This window comes from Etheostoma spectabile, chromosome 24 (genome assembly GCF_008692095.1).
Source record: "Etheostoma spectabile isolate EspeVRDwgs_2016 chromosome 24, UIUC_Espe_1.0, whole genome shotgun sequence".
NCBI lineage: Eukaryota > Metazoa > Chordata > Actinopteri > Perciformes > Percidae > Etheostoma > Etheostoma spectabile.
Genome location: NC_045756.1, coordinates 11,636,132 through 11,655,630, shown reverse-complemented (window position 1 = coordinate 11,655,630; position 19,499 = coordinate 11,636,132). Strand labels below are relative to the sequence as shown.

The window sequence follows — 19,499 nt, the reverse complement described above, 5'->3', positions numbered from 1 at the left end:
AATTAGTTGGAGAAGAAGAAAAAAGTTCTTAGCCCAACTGGGAATTTTCTGGAGCTTTCAACCATACCTCATGGCCTTCATCCCCGCTTTTCTTGTGACGACAACCATCTCCATGACAACTGAGCAAACTCCTTCTGCTGTTGAAAGACATGAGATGAGGCTGTAAGATCTGGAGAATGTACAGTAAGTGGACAAATTAGTTAAGAATGTCTTGATTGCTTAATGCTTCTTTTACAAATATATAGTTCCAAATATGCACCATATACACCTGAATAGAAGAAGAAGAAGAAGAAAAATATGGGAGTCTGACATTGTTGCGCATGTCACAGCACATAAATGGATTGCGTGAAATACCATAATGACCCATGCTGGCAGTCTCATCCTTACAGTCTATGAACAGTAAACACTTAAAGCACTGTACATGACCATTTAATGTGTTATTGTGTTTATTATGTGTGCTAATGTGCCTTCACGGTCCATAAGCTTCTCCTTTCAATCTATAGAGCGTCTAAATGGGATCAGATCAAAAGAGATTAACAGTACAGGCACATTTCTCAGTGTGGCACAGTGTTTGCTTGTCATGTACTGGATGAGCTGAGAAGGTTTGGTATCATTGGTGTGATTCATGTTCACTGCTTATGTCTCTATCCCATGATAGCAGTATGACAGTGAGGGTAGCACCCTCCCCTCTCCCGCCTGCTGTGTGCTCCCTCATCTATTTCTTGTAGACTACCTTCAGTCAACTAACTCTTGCTTATCTCAGTCTTTTTCCCTCTCCGTCTGCTGCTTCACGTTGTATGTGTCTATGTGTCTGTCACCTCTCTCTTGTCCCCCCCCCCTCCTCCTCCTCTCCCAGACAGTTGACTGGTATGGCAACACCAGGCTGAATGTATTTTTAGCATCGCCACAGATGGGGCCATGGCAGAGACCAGAATCTTCTTTGTCTCAGCTGTCAGGCCGTTCCCTGGTACCAAAATGGATCCCGTCCACTTGGTAGGGAAGGGGTAAATCTTTTTTCTCCCCCCCCCCTCCCTTTTCTCCAAATACAGGGTTTTGATAGTGTCATTTTGGCATGGCAAAATAACTGTTGAGGGTGCAAATGGAAGGTGGTGCGAGGAAAAGCTCACAGTTGCTGTGTCAGCTCCTCTGTGGGAGCTGTGTCCACACCTATGATCAAGCAGAGGGGAAATTGCGTGCCATACCGCGACAGAAAAAAAAAGATTTATTTCAAAAGCAAGCTCCCTGAAAGGACAGGGCACAGCAGATATCAGGACATATTACCCGACTATGAAAAGATAAATGTTTTAACCTACCACGGTTTGGAGCGGGAAGAATATCCAGTTTTGCTTGTGTCCAATGATTATATGTGATGAATTAACACCTCGGTCCCGTGATTTGACCGACCCAGGCTTGTCTGTGCACCTTTACGTTTAAGATACCCCTTTGTAAAACAACTCATCATGCAAAGCTAAAGACCATCCATTTGAAACCAGGAAGCAGGTCTTTCTGACTCTGAAAGGTATGTTTGCTTGTGTTTGTGCTTTATGTTTGCTGCAGAGGGAGTAGAAGAATATGCTGCAGGCTAGGACTGGGGGGGTCAAGTGATCGGCTTTGAGCGTCACAGAATGGAGTCTGCTGAGACTCTCCTCTGGCAGCGTTCACACACTCTTGCGGCAAACCGGCCACGTGAATCTCAAGGATCAACATGGAGGTGGAGGGAGGGGCAGAGAGGGAAGATGGTTTTAGGGGCACAGAAGTCACACATGATCCATACTTTGGTTTGTCAGATTGTATTCACGTGATCAGAATTATACGGTGAGTATGACATTTTGTGTGACATTTGTTTGCTATATCCATATAAGTGTGTCTATGGTTCTAGTTCACATGTACTGTGTACTCAATACTACTCCATTGTGGATTTTAAAGTATGGCGTTAATGCAACAAATGAAAAGACACCAACCAACAATGCATTATTAGTCGTCTCACAATGGCCGCAAGCCCATAGGTCCCTAAGCTTCACATTTTTTAAAAAGCGCAAAAAAATTTCATCTTCAGTTTTCTTTTTTAGTTTCATTTTCTTTAAAAGGGGAATTCATTTCCCAAAACCGCTGGGCGCTGTAGTTTTTAACAAACGTCATGAAACAGGAGTAAATAGTACAATTGTTGGGGACTATGTTAAGCATTTGTTGGCAAAAAGAGAAAAAAACAATAGTCAATATCTCCTCTAATTAATATTTCTATTCTCCATTAAGCTAATTTTCCCAGTGGCGCAGTGGGAGGGATTCAGTTCAATAATGTGTCTTTCAACAAGAAGCTCTAATCAAGCCCGAAGGTCTCCTTTTTAATGGTGTTGCATTCTGGGCCGCATTTCCATTCCTCGTCCCTCAAGGCAAGGTAAAACAGTCCCGAGGTATATGAGCAAAGGCTCTATACTTTGTGAAGAATGACTAGCCTTCACCTGCCGCTTGGTCAATTGATATGGAAATGACGGGCGGCCAAGTTCTTCTAACTGAAGGGAAATAATGGAGCACACACACACACGCACACACACACACACACAAAACAGAAAGGTAAACAAAAGAGTGACAGTGATGACTGTAGCAAATCTGATGCTTTGGTCAATCTACGTGTCAGCTTAATTTGCATTTCTCAAAGACAAGGTTACACACATCATTAATATTGGGAACATAAAAGGACACATCCTGCATTTAAGCAACTCAATGTGTTTGTTGCACACAGTCAGTATGAGTGTTCAAGGTTTGGAAAACTCAAAGTAATCAAAAGAAAAAATATATATATATATATATATACAAAATAGGCTGGGAACTTAAACCTAAATAATTAATATTGTTTCTAAAGCTTTCATCCATTGAGTCATAAAGGATTGTCTAAAGGATTGTATAAAAATGTGTCAGTACGCTCGTGGGAACCTATTGAAGTCAGACTACATATTCAGTCCATAGCATAGTTTAATTAGGACTTTGTTTTGATGATTTTAACTAAGTCTGGAGCAGAAAGCCAACTAAAACCAGAGAGAATCAGGAGGATGAAACATGGGAAGGAAAGGGAAGTGACTGAGGCATGGTATCAAAGAGAGAACAGTAATCACAGCCCTTCAGAGGACGTATCATTGCACACTCTCTTTCTTTTGAATGTGCAATGTCTTGCTGCCACAACAATATAGTCTTTCTCCACGTTATGCCATTCACAGGGCTGAACATTCAAAGGGGGAGATTACAGGGCTGGTGCAGCTCCCATCTATGCAATAAGTGAGAATGTGGAACACCAGCACTAAGACTTAGCAGTGTGCAAATCTATACCAACCCCATGCTGTTTGTGACTGCAGTAACTATTGTCACTATCTACATGGCCGCTTGGTTGGCACTGTGTTCTCACAGCAATAAGGTTCTGGGTTTGAATCCAGGTTGCTCCGGGCCTTTTTGTGTGGAGTTTTGTGGGTTTCCTCCGGTTCTAGGTTCAGTCTATAGCCTCAAAGTCTAGACGCACCCTAGCGGCAGCATCCATGGTCAGTCTAGCAACTCTTCATTGGCTTGTGAGCTGGAAAAACCAAATTCGTAACATAATATAAACGTGATGACGGCAGAATTGCGACGGTTCATGAAAACATAGAAGATGGCTGCTGCCGGTGAACAGCGGCCTTTCGAAAAAGGCGACTCCGGAAGACGGTCCAAGTGAACAGTGGTCTTTCAAAACTACAACTCTGTCAAAAAAAGTCAAGCTTTTCTTAGAGAATAGAAAAAAGAATGGCGCTGAAGTCATTCTTAAAAAAGAAGATCTGGAGTTGGGCACTTTAAAATGGCTGCCCACTGCTCCCTTGAGCAATGGAATAAATGGTTAAATGCAGAGAATGAATTTCACTATGTGTATGTGACAATAAAGTACCTTTACCTTACCTTTACATGAATTACATGTTTTCATCAACTGTGTTCCACCCTTGGAATTGTGGATTTAGGCTTGTCTGTTTGCTTGGAAGTCATGTCAATAGCTAGTGCCACACTTCATGCACTACAGAACACACACTATCTTAGCTACAAATATACAAATGTACCAACAGCATACTCATGATTACAGGAAACAGGACAAATCCAGTTCTTCGCCTGTGTCACAAGCATTAATCCAATCTGCCTCTTGGCAAAGCAGTAAGTTAATAATGTCACCAGTTAGGAGGAGAGGGTAAAATATGTTCTCTTTCCCCGAGTCAGCCATGGTTAGCCTGTGTACAATGTGTAGCGACGGCATAAATCCATGTTTTGTATTCAGATGTGAGAATCTCTGAAGCTCTTTAGTTTGTCCAACATAAACCAGACCACAGGGACATTGCAGCATAGACATGTGTGCTCTGGCGGTTTATGCAAGTGCACCGCCACAGCAGCGGGGAAATATAAAAGCCTGATTGATTGGGCAACCTTTGCAAACTTTCATGTTGATGGGCTAATGTCTGAGATTAGACACCTGTGTGATAAAGTCATTCATGGCCCCACGGGGAACGCTGTGTACTAAAGTCAGCTATTGTTGCAGGTCGAGCTCTGTTTGCACACAAGAGAGGCATAGATTACCATTTGATTTCTGTTTTCACTGTTTTGTCTGTGATTCGTTAATGGGGTCATTTCAGCTCAACCTTTGATCAAAGCAATCTTTCCCATGTCCGTCTCTGACTGTGTTATTTAATTCATTTAGAAGATGGCAAAGTAATACAGTGTCCCATTAAGTGGCTACACAGTTGAAAATTAAAAATACTTGGAAATGAAAGATGGCCTTTGTGCTTTTCCTTTATGCTTTTCCTCCATTTAAATGTATATATTTATGGTCTCTGGCATGTTGGAAAAAGTATAGTTTCACATTCAAAATATGCAAATAAACTGATAAAACATGATGCATTGTTAGTTAAAACACTGTATGCATTGCTTTTGCAAGAGAATCTGGGACTCCTTACTATTTTTCCTAAAAATGTTAGGTAAAGGATTGATATTGAAAAAAAATAACTCTGAAGAAATGTAAGTTCATTCTTGGAAATAGTTGTTTGAAAAAAACAAATGGCTTTTTCCTGGGGCTTTCATGTTTCATTGGAGGATGTAGAGTTGCTGAGTTGTTGAAGCTCCCTTTAACGTCAACATAGATGAGAAATGTTAAAATTAAAATGGATGATAGCGTAACAGCTGCACATCTTAACAAACTATCTCCATGACTGACGATTGAACAAACTTCTAATCAATCGCCTGATGAAGACAGACAGACAAAGTAGGCTAAAGCTCCAGGAGGTCTCTAAGTAAGTGGACTGTGACACTTGAGACTTATTTTGTATTTATCACTATAATTTTAAAATTAATTTCCATTTTTGTCAGATGGTAATGGTTGGTTATTTAGTTATTTAAATCATTTTCTGTACTTTGTGTCTTTGGGATTCGTGTCAGACTGTTTCCACTACCGCGGTTCATCCCATTTTTGTTAGCTGTAGTAACACTCGTGTAGCGTTAGGTGGCGGTAGCGCGCAAGCTAATGCTACAATCCCCCCTCAGGAAAATATAAAGACGAAGAAGCTTTGGCATCAACAGTGCACGACTAAAAGCGGAGGTAACTGTACCTAATTAATGTTTGAATCCTACAGTTTAACGTTGTCGTAATTCTTGACTTTGAATAGAAATTGCATATCTCCAATTCATTGAAGTTATAATGAGTTCATTTAAGCTATTACGACGGTAGCGCTACAAGCAAATGTTAGCCGTTAGCTTTAGCGCCGTAGCTTAGCTAGCTAACTAAGCGCCATAGCGGGCTAAGCTGTCATTATTTTATGCGTGTGTGGGTGTATGTAGCTCTACAGAAGAGGCTTACTGCGTTGTTTGGCTTGATATTTCGCTTTAAAATCGAGTGCTTACTATTTTTAGCCCTCCATTACACTCGCGCCGAGTCTTCTGTCTCCTGCGCCTAACGTTGCCTCATCTCTCTGCAGATTATTGTTTTTCTGGCCCAGATATTTAGCAGAGCCAAAGCTGTGAAAATGGACACAAGAGCCTGGAGGAATCCATATCATGACTATGATGGAAACCCTGCGTCCACACAGGCTTTGTTTGACTGCCAAGGAAAGGTAATGTACAAAGGATGTTTATTGCGTACGTGTGCGCATTTAATTCATTTGATCATAATACGTTGACCCTCATAATTGAACATTTCCTGGCCCTTTAGCTCACAGCAGAGTTCGCCCAGCGACTGAGCAGCAAGATCAGTGAGCTTTTAGCTGTCATGGAAAACGGCCTGAAGTCTGCTGACCCAAGAGATTGCACCAGTTACACCGGCTGGGCAGGTGATAACACCGTTACATGCGTGAACATGTTTTGATAATCCTCCTTTTTCTTCACAGTTGATAATGTATTTAACAAACTGAGGACCATACTGATCTAGTGGTGGGCAATATGGCAAAAAGGTTGTATGATCTTTATTTCAGGCAGGTTCTCGATCTTATCAATTCTTATTCCTGTTAGTTGTTAAGACTATTAGCAAATTACTAAACAGCACAAAACACGTTTCCCCGTTTAAAAACTGTAGTCCTACAAGATAACAGAACCCCCCCCCCCCACCAAATTTAACACTAAGTTTCTTTTCTTTTCCCAACGTTAATCATTACTTCTCAAAATCCATGGTTTAGATTCTAGGGCATGGTCGCAATGCTTCTGTCCTTGTTTGATTCTTTCACAAAACGTGGGTACCGATTCGATTTGTATTTTGATTCTAGAAGTATTGCGATTTTTTTTTTTTTTTTCTTTTCCGTTTTTAACAAAAACAAAAGTTGAATAATTCACTTCTAGAGACTGTATACCATGAGACATTTCTTAAAACTAATTGTTTTCTAAAATGAATCCACATAACAGGTCAGTCAGTCTGGCATTTCTTTGATTTTTAAAGAAGTACATAACATGTACAACAGAGTACATTAAGTTAACCGCTACATTTAGCCTAGCTGCCCTAGCGTATTAAGATAATAAACCAGATGGCCCGCAGCACAAATAATCAAATAGATTCCCTGTACAGCACTCACATACTGTTAGTCTTGTTATTTCCCTCTTTCAAAACCCTATGCCAAATTTATTAGAGCACACAAAGCCAAATGCCACATACGTTACCATATGAACGGCTACTGATAAACAGTAAAGTATTAAAGTATTTTTTTAACCGTTCAGTGAACCCTTGCACGGTGCTGACTCCATGGGTTACATGTCACAACGTCCAGCAAACTTGCCACAGATAAATGAGGGCTAAACAGCATCACCAATCTGATCTTAACTGAATATTCTCTGGTCTAGTTGAGCTAAAACACAATACTGAATCCTATCACATATATATGTCTGACCAACTGTCAAAGACCCAAAAATTCAGTTGTTATTCATTCCAATCTTTAGTTTTTAATCATAGACGACCAATAAATACAGACAATATCCAAAGTGTACATGAAAACAGTTGGGCATTTGTTGCTTAGGTGGGAAAAGTTGCCACCTTTTTTATGTGGATGTCCAATCAGTGGTGATGGTAAATGTAGTCAATTAATGCAGTCATTTCCTTGAGGGCATGCCATGTTGCCCGAGAACGCTGAGTTTTCCAGCTCGCAGAGCCGTGCGGGCGGTGCCTACATGTGCCAGGTTGGCAAAAAGTGTAGCCAAGGGTTATGCAGGTAATAAAAAATGTATGCAGGTGATGAAAAATCAAAACAATGAGGCTCCACAGTCTAAAACCAGCATGAGCCAAGAGGGCGACAACTCATTATAATTTTCCTCATTGTCAATGGCAGCCATTACAGCTTTACTACTTCCACTATTACCTTTTCACAATAAAAGCCCAACTCAAGTTCACTCCTTTGGGGACATAAATTCTCACTCATCTGCCCTCTTGGCCCTGCTGCTCTTGGTTGTCTTTTCCAGTTTGAGTTCCCAAAGAATATCTCCAGCACACTAACAACACAAAACAAAAACTGCCCAGGCAGCGGAATGATTTTGTTTCTGTTGGCATCAGAAGAGCAAAATGAGCAAAGACCCCACCAATCTGTGTTTGTCCTTCAGCTTTGGTTCTGGAGGGTCCCCGCCTGTAAATATGGTTGAATATCCAAGTCAGCCAAGACACTGTAAAATGTATCCTCGTCCATAATATCAGCACTCATATATTTGGAATGGCATTTTTAGCTGTTGGAAATGCAGAGCGTTTGCAATATAGCACAAGGGAAGAAAACAAGAAAGTTCTGTTTTTGAGCAGCTTCTTGAGTGCCGTCCAAAGATTGCTACATGGAGCCGAAGTCCAAGTTGAATAAATAGCCTGTAGTTCCTTCTTTCCTCCAACTCCATCACTGTCACATCCTGGATGTTGGATATAAGAACAAGTTTTGCAGCTGTAAACTTAGCTTTCTCTGTCAATCTAGCACTCATTGAGGACGTTATTGCTTCAGTCGACAGTAGTCATTTACCATCAATACTGATTAGTAATCCACATTAAAAAGTTGTACATTTCTCCTTTTTTTTAAATTTTTTTTTTTATTATTGAAAATCTGAATCCAAAGTCAAAATACTTGCATTTTTGTTTCAATTGATTGACCTATTGTTTCAGCTCTACTTTGATTTTATATTATTTGCGTTTCAGTCATTTAATCTTCGGTGTTGTGCACATGTTCCAAGACTAGATTAGATTCTGCAGGTAACCCAATGTGCAGCCGTTCTTCTGTTACTGTTGTAAACTTTGGAAGCTAACTCGGAAAGTTGGCCGTTTCAAACCGTAACCCGTGCCCATTTTGTCCACAGGCATTGCTCTGCTCTACCTGCACCTCCACAACGTGTTCAGGGACACCTCCTTGCTTCAGAGAGCTCTGGAATATGTGAGCCGCAGTCTGAAGTGCTTGACCCGGCGTCATGACGTCACCTTCCTATGTGGAGATGCGGGGCCCCTGGCTATCGCTGCTGTGGTCTACCATCGCCTGCAGAGGGTGCAAGAGACTGATGAGTGCATCAACAGGTCAGTCGGGAATACCTAGAAATGCCTAATGGGTTTTTTAGGTATTTGTTTAGGTAGTTATGGTTTCTTAGGTATGTCATTTCATACTTATTCCTTTAAATGTTTTTGCTTATGTTCCGTATTACAGGCTAGTCATGAATTGATCCCGATCGCTTTGTGTCACATTTATGAAAAATATTAGTCTTATGTTTTCTTTGCCAGACATAGTATTCTGCAAAGAGAGAAATCTATTACATTCACGGTGTTTTTTTTACTCTAGGTACTTATAATTTGCAGTTTATGTAGTTTGCAAAGGTATTATTACTTGGCTAAATATGGACATATAGAGCTGCTCAATTTTATCTACAATTTTCTATATAAAAAATATATTCACGCTTATATAGATCAAATATATAATGCAACAAACTTTTTTTTTTTGCATCATTGTATTTTCTTAAATATAGTTTCACTAGAAATAATGCTATTAGAGCATGCTATTTTTTTTTTTTTGAACAACCGGTCATGTTTTTCAGTGTAGTAAAATGCACTCACATGTCGCTGCAACAGTGTTTGGGAACATGCTGCTTAAACTAAATGCTTGTGATTGGTCAGACTGTTTATCTGTGGCCACTTGATTGGATGAACCAGAGCTTTACTCCAAACACAATGGGTGAATATCGCTCCTGATCCAGAGGTAGGATTGTGCTCACATTTATTATACTATTATTTGTACACAGTTATGGGTCATCATGGATAGTTCATTCACGATGTATGTGACATATGACAATAGTCGATCACTGATGACACAAGGTCCTCCCGATTCATAAACACTGTCTCTCCTGTGCTACTCTCCCAGACTGCTGCAGTTTCACCAGAATGTGGTGAAAGGTGCAGGCGGGCTGCCTGATGAGCTGCTTTATGGGCGGATGGGTTACCTCTACTCCCTCGTCTTCATCAACCAGCAGCTTGGGCAAGACAGGATCCCACTGCAGTACATCCAGCAGGTCAGAAACGGGGCACAGTCCGACAGAAATTGTACTTCCAAGCACCCTAATGTGAGGTGGTACAGAAGGACTGTCCTTAATGGTACAAACCAAGATCGTTATACAGTAACTATAGACAAAGAGGACATTGAATCTAATTGGATGAAAGAGTTGGGAATAACTACAAGAAAAAGAGTTGATGGTAACAACTTAAATTTAATGTGGAACAGGATTATGGGTAGTAATGCTTTCAGGAGACTTTCATTTTATCCTGCTTCTTTAACATCTAGTTTGCTGCCTCCCAGCAGTCTTGATTTCCTGTGGCTGCTCATTTGCTCGCTCTTGTACAGATTAGATGTGTTTCCGTCCTCAGATCAGTGAGTCCGTGCTGGTGTCAGGCGAGCACCTCAGCAGGAAGTTCAGGGTCCAGAACCACAGCCCTCTGATGTACGAGTGGTACCAGGAGCAGTACGTTGGCGCCGCCCATGGCCTTGCAGGCATCTACTACTACCTCATGCAGGTACAACTGCTCTCTGAACCCATAGAACATCAACATGCCCATTCCAGGTTGCCAGAGCCCAAGATTACATTTAAATTCGCTTATGTTGTCCGACCAACACTCCAAAAGCTAAGGATATTCAATTTACTATAAAAAAACAAAGGAAAGAAGTAAATGCTCACCCTTGAGAAGCCAGAAGTGTATTTGGCAATGCTTGATAGAGCACTCCAATTGGGGATGAATTTATTAAATGACTTATCGACCAAATAACTACTTGTTCCAGCACTTTAATCAGCCCAGTGTGATATCGTGATTGTGTTCAGGCTAGGTTAGGTGGGCTCAAAAGTCGATTTCAGACTTCTTTTTTTTCTTTTTTCTGTCAAACTACCAAAATTACCTCACGTTTAATTCTTCCACCTCTTACTTCTTCGTCATCTGTAAACCTGGTGTGATCTCTCTCTCACAGCCCGGCTTCGTCTGTGTGGAAGAGTACGTACACAGGCTGGTGAAGCCCAGTGTCGACCACGTCTGTCGTCTCAAGTTCCCCACAGGAAACTACCCTCCCTGTATCGGAGACGATCGCGACCTGCTGGTGCACTGGTGCCACGGATCCCCAGGGGTGGTCTACATGCTACTGCAGGCATACAAGGTACACACTGAGGGATTCTTTTGAAAAGAAAAAAAGGGTGGATGTTTACCATCTATTAGTTACAAAAAGTAATTCATGACATGCTTCTTATGTCTCTTAAATTGCCTCCTTGACTCCTTCACTTGCCTTACTTCCCCGCGTCTTAGTCCCTCCCACTTAGAAGGCAGGGGAGAGACTCGAGGAAATCATTGGAGGACAGAGGAAACGAGCAAATGTGTTTTTTACAGGGACGAGAAGTCCTTTCCTCTAAACTGTCACATGAGTTCGTCAGCTGTAGGGCTGAGTTAGCAACTCCTTCAGCTGCACGGCTCTGGGAAAGCTGTTCTTGTGCATCCTCTCCTATAGCTCCTCAATGATCCCTCCTTAATGCTCACTCCTCGGGGCAGAAGAAAAAACTTTAAGACGGCCTTCACCGAGGAGCTATTAAATTAGAGACATGAGATGCCGCTATGGAGTCCAATTGTTTAGAGAGTAAGAAGAGAGATCATCGACAGAGTCATAGGGCCATCTTGTGGTGAAGTTTAGTCACATTTCTGTTTTAATCTCAAAGGCAATGTGTTGTATGAAATGTATTTAGCTGCTTGTAATGTCAGGTGATTCATATGAATTTAAAGAATGCCTCCACAGCTCCACACATGTTCTTTTTTTCCCCCATTTCCTATGGTGAAGTTTTGAACAAACTTGCTCAGACACCCTGAGGAAGGCTCAAGCCGACATGCGTCAGTGTATTCTTAATGTCTTACCCGTATTCATTAAGGCCTTTTTTTTAATCACTTTTTGTACCATCCCAAGTGACTGGATACAATTTTATCCATCAAATTCTTCTTCCTTTTTGTGAAACCTGCTTGATGAAGATTATTTGATCAGAATATGATGACAAGCAAAAAAACAAAAAAAAAACCCTCTGCAAACATAATTTTCAGTGGATATTGTAAATGATTCAAATAAGGATTTCCATGTTTTAATTTCACTTTCTTTTTCTCCGTTTTGCCGCAGGCCTTCGGAGTACCCCAGTACCTGGAGGACGCCCTGCAGTGTGGCGAGGTGGTGTGGCACTGTGGCTTGCTGAAGAAGGGCTACGGGCTGTGTCACGGTGCGGCGGGAAACGCCTACACCTTCCTGGCCCTCTACCGGCTAACGCAGGACCCCAAGCACCTTTACAGAGCCTGCATGGTGAGGGCAAATAACCGACTGTAATCACTTTACATCATTCACACGGTGCAGCAGCCATCTGAGGGACCAAACTACTGCAAATATTAATTGTGGAACTCCCGCAGTGGATCCATCTTAATTACTTTCCAATACTTGAGTGAGTAACTTTAGAGCTCGACAGTGTGGTTCCGGAAGCAGAAATCACGTTGATTTACTACACAAGGATTTAGCTTATCTGCCATATTGTCTAAACTGTCCGAGTCAGACTGACCCAGAGCTCCGTGGTTGTAAAACGGAAGTTTCTGCTTCTTTAGAAGCTACAAGGCTATACGACATCAACGTTGTTTTACCATAGAAATGTTTATCATACCCGCAAAACTGCGACCGGGTAGAGCGATCTTCTGCCATTGAAGTCTACGATAGTTTCTGTACATGATCTTGTACCTTTCCTTTATTGCCATTTTCAAAATGTCTTTTGCCCCGCATCTAATGTTTTATGCTCACTTTTCATCTCGTAGCTGGTTGGCTTATTTCCAGACTTAAAACTCTTTAAGCAATTTTCGAAACCTCAATTAATTTAATTCAATTAAATAAGGGGGAAAACACTTCCGTAACCAGAGCTGTTAAAGTGGGCGTCACTGTTGAGCTCTATTATGGTTAGGAGTTGATTTCTCATCTGGTTTAGGGAAGGCATGCCTCTTTGTTTTCACTTAACCCAAATGAATACATATTTGAGAGGATTGAAATATAGATTAACCAAAGCCTGTTGATTAAGACCTACAATTTGATCAAATCAATCAATCAGGTTCCTCTCTTTCTCCTGCCTTTACAGTCTTTGAATTTAATTGCTTGCCACTTGTTCAACTAATACTATAAAAGTTAATGTATGTACTCTATAATGCCATAAGAAATAGAAGAGGCAATTCAATGTTTCTTTTTTAAAAGCTTCAATTTGTCTTCCCTTAGCTTTCTCCGACTTTTATGCAAGATGTGATAGTCGTATTAAACTCTCCTCAAAAGGACAACCAATCTTAGCGCAGTTGGCCCCTCGCCAGCCTTAAAATCGAAAATGATTTGAGAAACGGAGGGCATGTGAGAGGCAGGGCCTTTTATGTTTATTGACAACAGGTTGGTAGCTGTCGGTGGGAGTAGGCGTCATGGCCGGCCGAGCGGGGCCGGTATAGCGAGCTCTCTTTGGATGCGCTCCAGGTGGCACAAGTCCCATGTGTCATTAATAAGAATCTATTCATAGCGGATGTAAATAGACTCTTCACATGTCCTGCTGAAGCTCTTTTTTGAGCTCCCAGTGCAACAATTCAATTGTATTTATAGTATGAAATCATAAGTTATCTTAAGACACTTTACAGATAGAGGATGTCTAGACCACACTCTATAACTTGCAAAGACCCAACAATTCCAGCGCAACAGGGCAACATTGTGGTCATAATCTCATGGCTCGTCAGATACTAGGAATTTACTGAGAGGAGTACAGTTTTTAGCAGTTGTTGACATTGCTCGCTGCTCTCCTGAGACGGTTCAGGTACAGTCCACTGATGGGATAGGAATGTGATTATGACACAGCCTGTCTCTATCTCTCTACAGTTTGCTGACTGGTGCATGAACTACGGCAAACATGGATGCCGAACACCCGACACTCCCTTCTCCCTTTTTGAAGGTAATATGTGATGACATTTCCCACTTGCAAAAAGAAATCCTGTAATTATAAAATAATAAGAATTGGACCATTCTTTTAAAAAATAGTTATGGAAAACTACAAAACAGCCCTGCAATAAATAAGTTTTCCTATTGTGTTCAGTTGTTCGCGATTGTCACAACTAACTGACATTATGACTTGTCATAGTAGGAAAAGCACCGCTGTAATTGATAACCTTAACATTTGAGTTGTGCATGTGTCACTTTGCAACGAGTAGCCTACAAGATGCTAACGAGAGACTTCTGTAATGTCAATACAGCACAAATGGAGCTACTTAACCAAGTTGGTTCACTGCTGGCTACAAGTTAGCATCAAACACAACAATGGCTGTCAGTTGAATGGTGGTTTGAGCTAACGTTAGCAATCAGACAATCATTGATAGCTTAAACGTTTTTGAAATGATTTCCATCTTCTGTTTTGTAATGAGAAGTTTATTTTATGGATTTCTCAAATTTCAGTATGACACATTATGCCGTAAACCGTTTAAATCTGAGCATGCACGACTTACATCTGCACTCAACCTGCAGTGACAGTGTCCTAGTACGCTATTTCAGTGAGTCAGCATGCACAATACCAGGGCCTCTCCTAAGCGGAACGCAGCCATCATTAAGGGTTTTGAATACACCTGTTCCTTTCCCATGACATGTCAACATCTCTGCCCTGAAAAAGTACTTTTGTGTCTGTGACATGTTACTGTAGCTGTAAACTCACCACGTCGCGTTGTGTTTACAGGCATGGCCGGCACCATCTACTTCTTGGCCGACATTCTGCAGCCAATGAAAGCGAGGTTCCCAGCCTTTGAGGTGTAAAAGTTTCTCCACAGGTAGTCCTCCCAACCCACACTGTGGGAAAATATAACAAGGAGAAGACCCCACACTTTTTCCTCTCTGTCACAAACACACACACACACACACACACACACACACAGACACACACACAGACACACACACACACACATGCATGAAAACACTACATTCACAAACAACACGACATTGTGCCATGTTTTTCCTGCTCTTCTCTCCCGGGAACTTTACATGTTATTAACAGGATAAATCCTATACTTACATCTCAACTACATAATTGTCTCAAAAGAATTGTCAAAGGCGAGAGCTTGCCTCGCTTTTTTGGTTCCTTTTTTTTTTTGGTGTATAAATTAAATTTTTGCTTTAAAAACTGTGGCTGTTGCTCAGATTGTGACGTCTTTTGACAGTTTCAACAACAAAAAAGGAAGGAAATTTGATTTCATGGCTGTCAAAACATCAAATAAAATTGTGGTGAAACTAAATGGTGATTTGTTAACACTTAACAACTGTGTATTTCTATTATTCTGTAAGCTTGATATGTTACTAAGGAAATGGATGCTTTGGTTTGCTCTTCTGTTTTCTTTTTCAGAGTCAACAGCAGAGCTAGTAACAATGCACTTAATATAATACAGTACAAGCTGTGCCATGTGTTAGGGGTTAACCCCAGAGTGTAAACTGTTGCCTGTCCTTTGCACTGTCTGAGCAATAAATCATGTGTCTTTTTACAGCTGTCGCTCTGTAGTGAATCCTCCTGCTTTTGTTTTGGTGAAATCATGCAGCATGCAAAAGCCACAAGGCGGCAGCAGAGAGGCTGCAACTTGGGAATTAAAATGTGACAATTGACCTCACCCTGGCAAATTAAAGGTGCAGTATGTAATACTGACAGCCAGTGTTTAAAATAGTTACCGCAGTACAAATTCTAAATACTGGAGAGAGTCGTCTCCCCCGCCCCCTCCTCCCCAGACTCAAAGTTCTCGTTGGTTGCCAGCTTGAGACCACAGCAGCCACAACAATGTTGCTAGGCGCTTGTCTCATATAGCTACACACTACTCCCCAGCACAGTGGCGTAGCTAGTGTTAGACGCTGCTATATGACAGTCATAAAAGCCCGTGCTCACGGAGCTCTGTACCCGACTGACAGACACACTTCCTCGGCTTAGAATTAGTAGAAACCGCTAAAACTTCCACAACCTCGCCGTCCTCTCCACCCGACTGAAATACACACTTTGTTGGCTTAGAATTACTGCAACAATCGCTAATCGCACTGCTAACTCCCTGTCCTCTCTTCCTAGTTTACAGCCACTCCTCTTGGCTTAAAATGACTCACCGCTGTCGGCTACTTGCCTGGTCCTCCGGTAATGTTAGCAGTTAGCAGGGTTAGCATGGCGGCGTTAGCCAGGACCAGTAGGGATCACTTTACTGGCTGTATCTCAATTGTTTTTGCGAGTATGTAAACTATTCAGTTACTATAGCTAAATAATTTAATGTGAGTACACAAATGTTGAAAGGACATAACATGCCCGTCCCTAATGGCTGTGATAAATTTACCTGAAGCTAATGCTTACCTGTTAAGGAGGAAATTAGCCACCTCTGCGTCCTTTTGGGCTCTAAACCGTCTCAATCTTTCAAATACGTCTCCAATATTTACCCGGTTTGTTACGTCTCTGGTCACGCAACTGTTAGATACATGTTGCTTTTTTAGGTCTGGTAGAATGTATCTCTGTTGATCCCGTTTGTTTGTCTGCTGCTTTCATGGCTGTCCTAACATTACAGCTGTAGCGCGCTTGGTTTATGTTTTTACAGATATGTACTGTATATATCTGGCAACCCGGCCTGGCTATCACACTGGACAGTTGGTAACAAACAGTCCAAAAAACAAACAGACATTACGTCACGGAATGGAAATTACAAGAGGTGAAAATACAGTTTTTAGCATTGTTGTCAGAAAAGATAGTATTTCAACTTGGCATGTTTCCTTAATATCTGATGATTCATTGGGGTTATTTTTTGGGATTCATTACAGGAAATATATTACATATTGGACCTTAAAGTTCATTCACCTTGCCACTTCATGAAATGGTTATTTTACAGTTAAATTTGAAGCTATGTCAGGTTACATTTTCCATATTCAGTAGATGTACGGATACTGCTCACAAGAGGGTCTGAAATGCCCGTGATGTGATCTGCTTTGGCCTAATTATGTAAGGACGTGTCTTTGTAAACCCCGAGTAACGGGCTTGTGGACGACCTACACCTGTCATTGTAAACCCTCTAGTCTTCATTTTTAAGCTGCGTTTTGAGACAAAAACAATGTCCTTTGACACAAGAGTTTTAGCGCCATTAGCAGAACCAATCTTCGTTTACATTAGCAGGCCTGACTTGAACATGCATATCACGTGACCATTCGCATACACCGGCCGTGCACGTGCCAGCGCTAACAGGAAGCAGGAGCTACTCTGTGGTAAAATCATGGATGTATATGTCCAAAAGTACTTTGTACAAAGAACAATGGAGGAGTTGAAAAAAAAAAGTTTTAAGGCATGTAGCTTGCAAAAGAAGCAACAGAGGTGTCGGAAATCCTCCTTGGGCCACTTGGCTCGGGTCTGGTCTCTACTCCAAATAAGGCTCATGTAACACTACTGACCATGCGACGACACAATGCCACAACTCTTTTTTAAGCCCACTGCCCATGCTTCTTTTTGACATGATACCAGCATGGGGGGAGGGGGGTAGTGTACCAGAGAGTTTTGACGAGCAGGAGTGTTCATTTTCTCCACCCCCTACTCCACAGAGCTGGCCCAGCATAAGAGAAACTGAACACCTACAGAAGGAATGGGGGTAAAAATAGAGCTCAACTGTCCATGGGCGTGGTCTCCTGGACATGTCTTTCACTGTACTTCACTCAGTCTCATAAATGACCTCCACCTATTTTCTGTTATTCAGCAGCAGGACATAAGCATTATGGTTATTCCATCCTGACAGCACGTATACAGAAGCTATTCACACCGGTAGTGAGCTCTCTAATCCTGGGCATGTTGCCTGTATGCTTAATCGCACTTGCTCTTCCTCTCAGCTTTCATTTGGGAAAAAAGGTTTTCTTCCCAAACCAAATGCTCTCAATTTGCCATTTTTAAATGATAAATTAAAAAATGTCGGGTCCATAAAAAACTGTCACTGTACACGGCATGAAATCAAGTGCAGTCCTCCATTAATTATTGGGGGGGGGAACAAGTTTAAAACATCTGTTTGGCAAGTGCAGAGCTAGATATTCGGGATGCAGACTGCATCTCATGCTACTTTAACCTTTAACATAGAGAAATGTTATGGGTCAGCATATGAATGTATACACAAGATTAGAAGATATGCATCATTTTACGGTAAATGTTTTGCAGTTTTAACAAATAATTGGAAAATATTACAAGAAGAACCTTTACTTCTGATAACAAATTTGGGCCTTCATTTAATGCAGATGCAAAGACAATCATTCTGTTCATAAGAAACATTGGGGAACAAATTAGATAACATTTAAAAATAAAAAAAACAAACAGTTTCTGTTAGAACAAGAGTAATGAACACAGAAAAGTTTTTATTTGGTTCCACAAAGTATACCAAAATAGATAGATAGATATTAATTAATTTATCCCAACAATACGGGAAATTATAATGTTCCAGCAGCAAAATCAGTCACACAGCACAGAATATAAATATAAATGATAGGATACAATATACATACATAAAATATACATGAAATAATAATAGGATCAAATACAAGAATTCAATTCAATTTTATTTATGCAGCGCCAAATCACAACAACAGTTATTTCTTTTCACACAAGAGCAGGTCTCGACCGTACTCTGTGATGTTATTTACAGAACAATTACCAATTGAAAATTATTCCCAAATATTGGAAATATATGCAAGTTGGGAGTACAAAAATTTGCAACTGCTTAACTAGTGATGATAAATATATAGATAAACGTATTATGTAAGTTGCACTTAGTGCAGTATTGTCATGTATCGGAGATTTAAATTGTCAATTTTCCCCATTTATTTGATTTTGCATGGGACTATTACCCAGAAAGACATTTACTCCGATGAATATGTTTCATAGCTAATTTTACTATTGTGTTTTATGCATCTACTGCATTAATAATTGGCATCAGCACCATGGAGAGCTCTGGTGGAGATGGAAAAGCGACGGTGCTCAGGTCATTTAACCTTGTGTTGTCTTCCCGTAACCATGAACTTGTCCTTCAAGGGTCAAAAATGAAAATGAACAATTTGTTGTAATTTTCAGAGTTTTTTTTTCTTTTTCTGATTTGTCACATGCTTTTGGCGCTTTAAAAAAAAAAACGTAGCTGGTTTAATAACAGGTTTTACATTTATTCTTGGATTGCATGGTCAACAAACCTCATTTATATCAAATTATACATAAGTCTTTAGTTAAAAAGGCAAAAATTATCAAATATTTTGACTAATAGTTAAGATATTGAGGAGGTTGAGTTGATCACAGATGGGTACATGTCAAACTTTATTACCAATACTGGTTTGAAACCATTGAAAAAAAAGAATTAAAATGCTATAAAATTAAATAAAAGGCCCAAAAAATTCAATAAACATTATGATTAATTTTACCTGAGGAACGTATGGAATCATCCATGTTTTTTTGGGGCAATTTGGTTGAAAGAAATCCATATTTCTGATATAAAACAC

The 19,499-nt window shown here is 40.7% G+C and overlaps 1 protein-coding gene across 1 annotated transcript; it reads left to right on the top strand.

Moving 5' to 3' along the window:
- The first annotated feature begins 5,353 nt into the window (after positions 1–5,353).
- Positions 5,354–15,516, top strand: lancl1 (LanC antibiotic synthetase component C-like 1 (bacterial)). The gene is made up of 10 exons (XM_032506746.1): positions 5,354–5,593; positions 5,970–6,104; positions 6,203–6,320; positions 8,797–9,007; positions 9,843–9,990; positions 10,343–10,489; positions 10,935–11,117; positions 12,114–12,290; positions 13,872–13,944; positions 14,716–15,516. The coding sequence occupies exons 2-10, from the start codon at positions 6,018–6,020 to the stop codon at positions 14,790–14,792; spliced, it is 1,221 nt and encodes a 406-aa protein (XP_032362637.1). The 5' UTR covers positions 5,354–5,593; positions 5,970–6,017; the 3' UTR covers positions 14,793–15,516.
- Positions 15,517–19,499: the final 3,983 nt, after the last annotated feature.

Excerpts from the sequence above, each read along its gene's own strand:
- lancl1 (XM_032506746.1), top strand. The coding sequence starts at position 6,018 with ATGGACACAAGAGCCTGGAGGAATCCATATCATGACTATGATGGAAAC. Across the intron at positions 9,008-9,842 it reads ACTGATGAGTGCATCAACAG|ACTGCTGCAGTTTCACCAGA; the intron begins GTCAGTCGGGAA and ends CTACTCTCCCAG. Across the intron at positions 11,118-12,113 it reads TGCTACTGCAGGCATACAAG|GCCTTCGGAGTACCCCAGTA; the intron begins GTACACACTGAG and ends GTTTTGCCGCAG.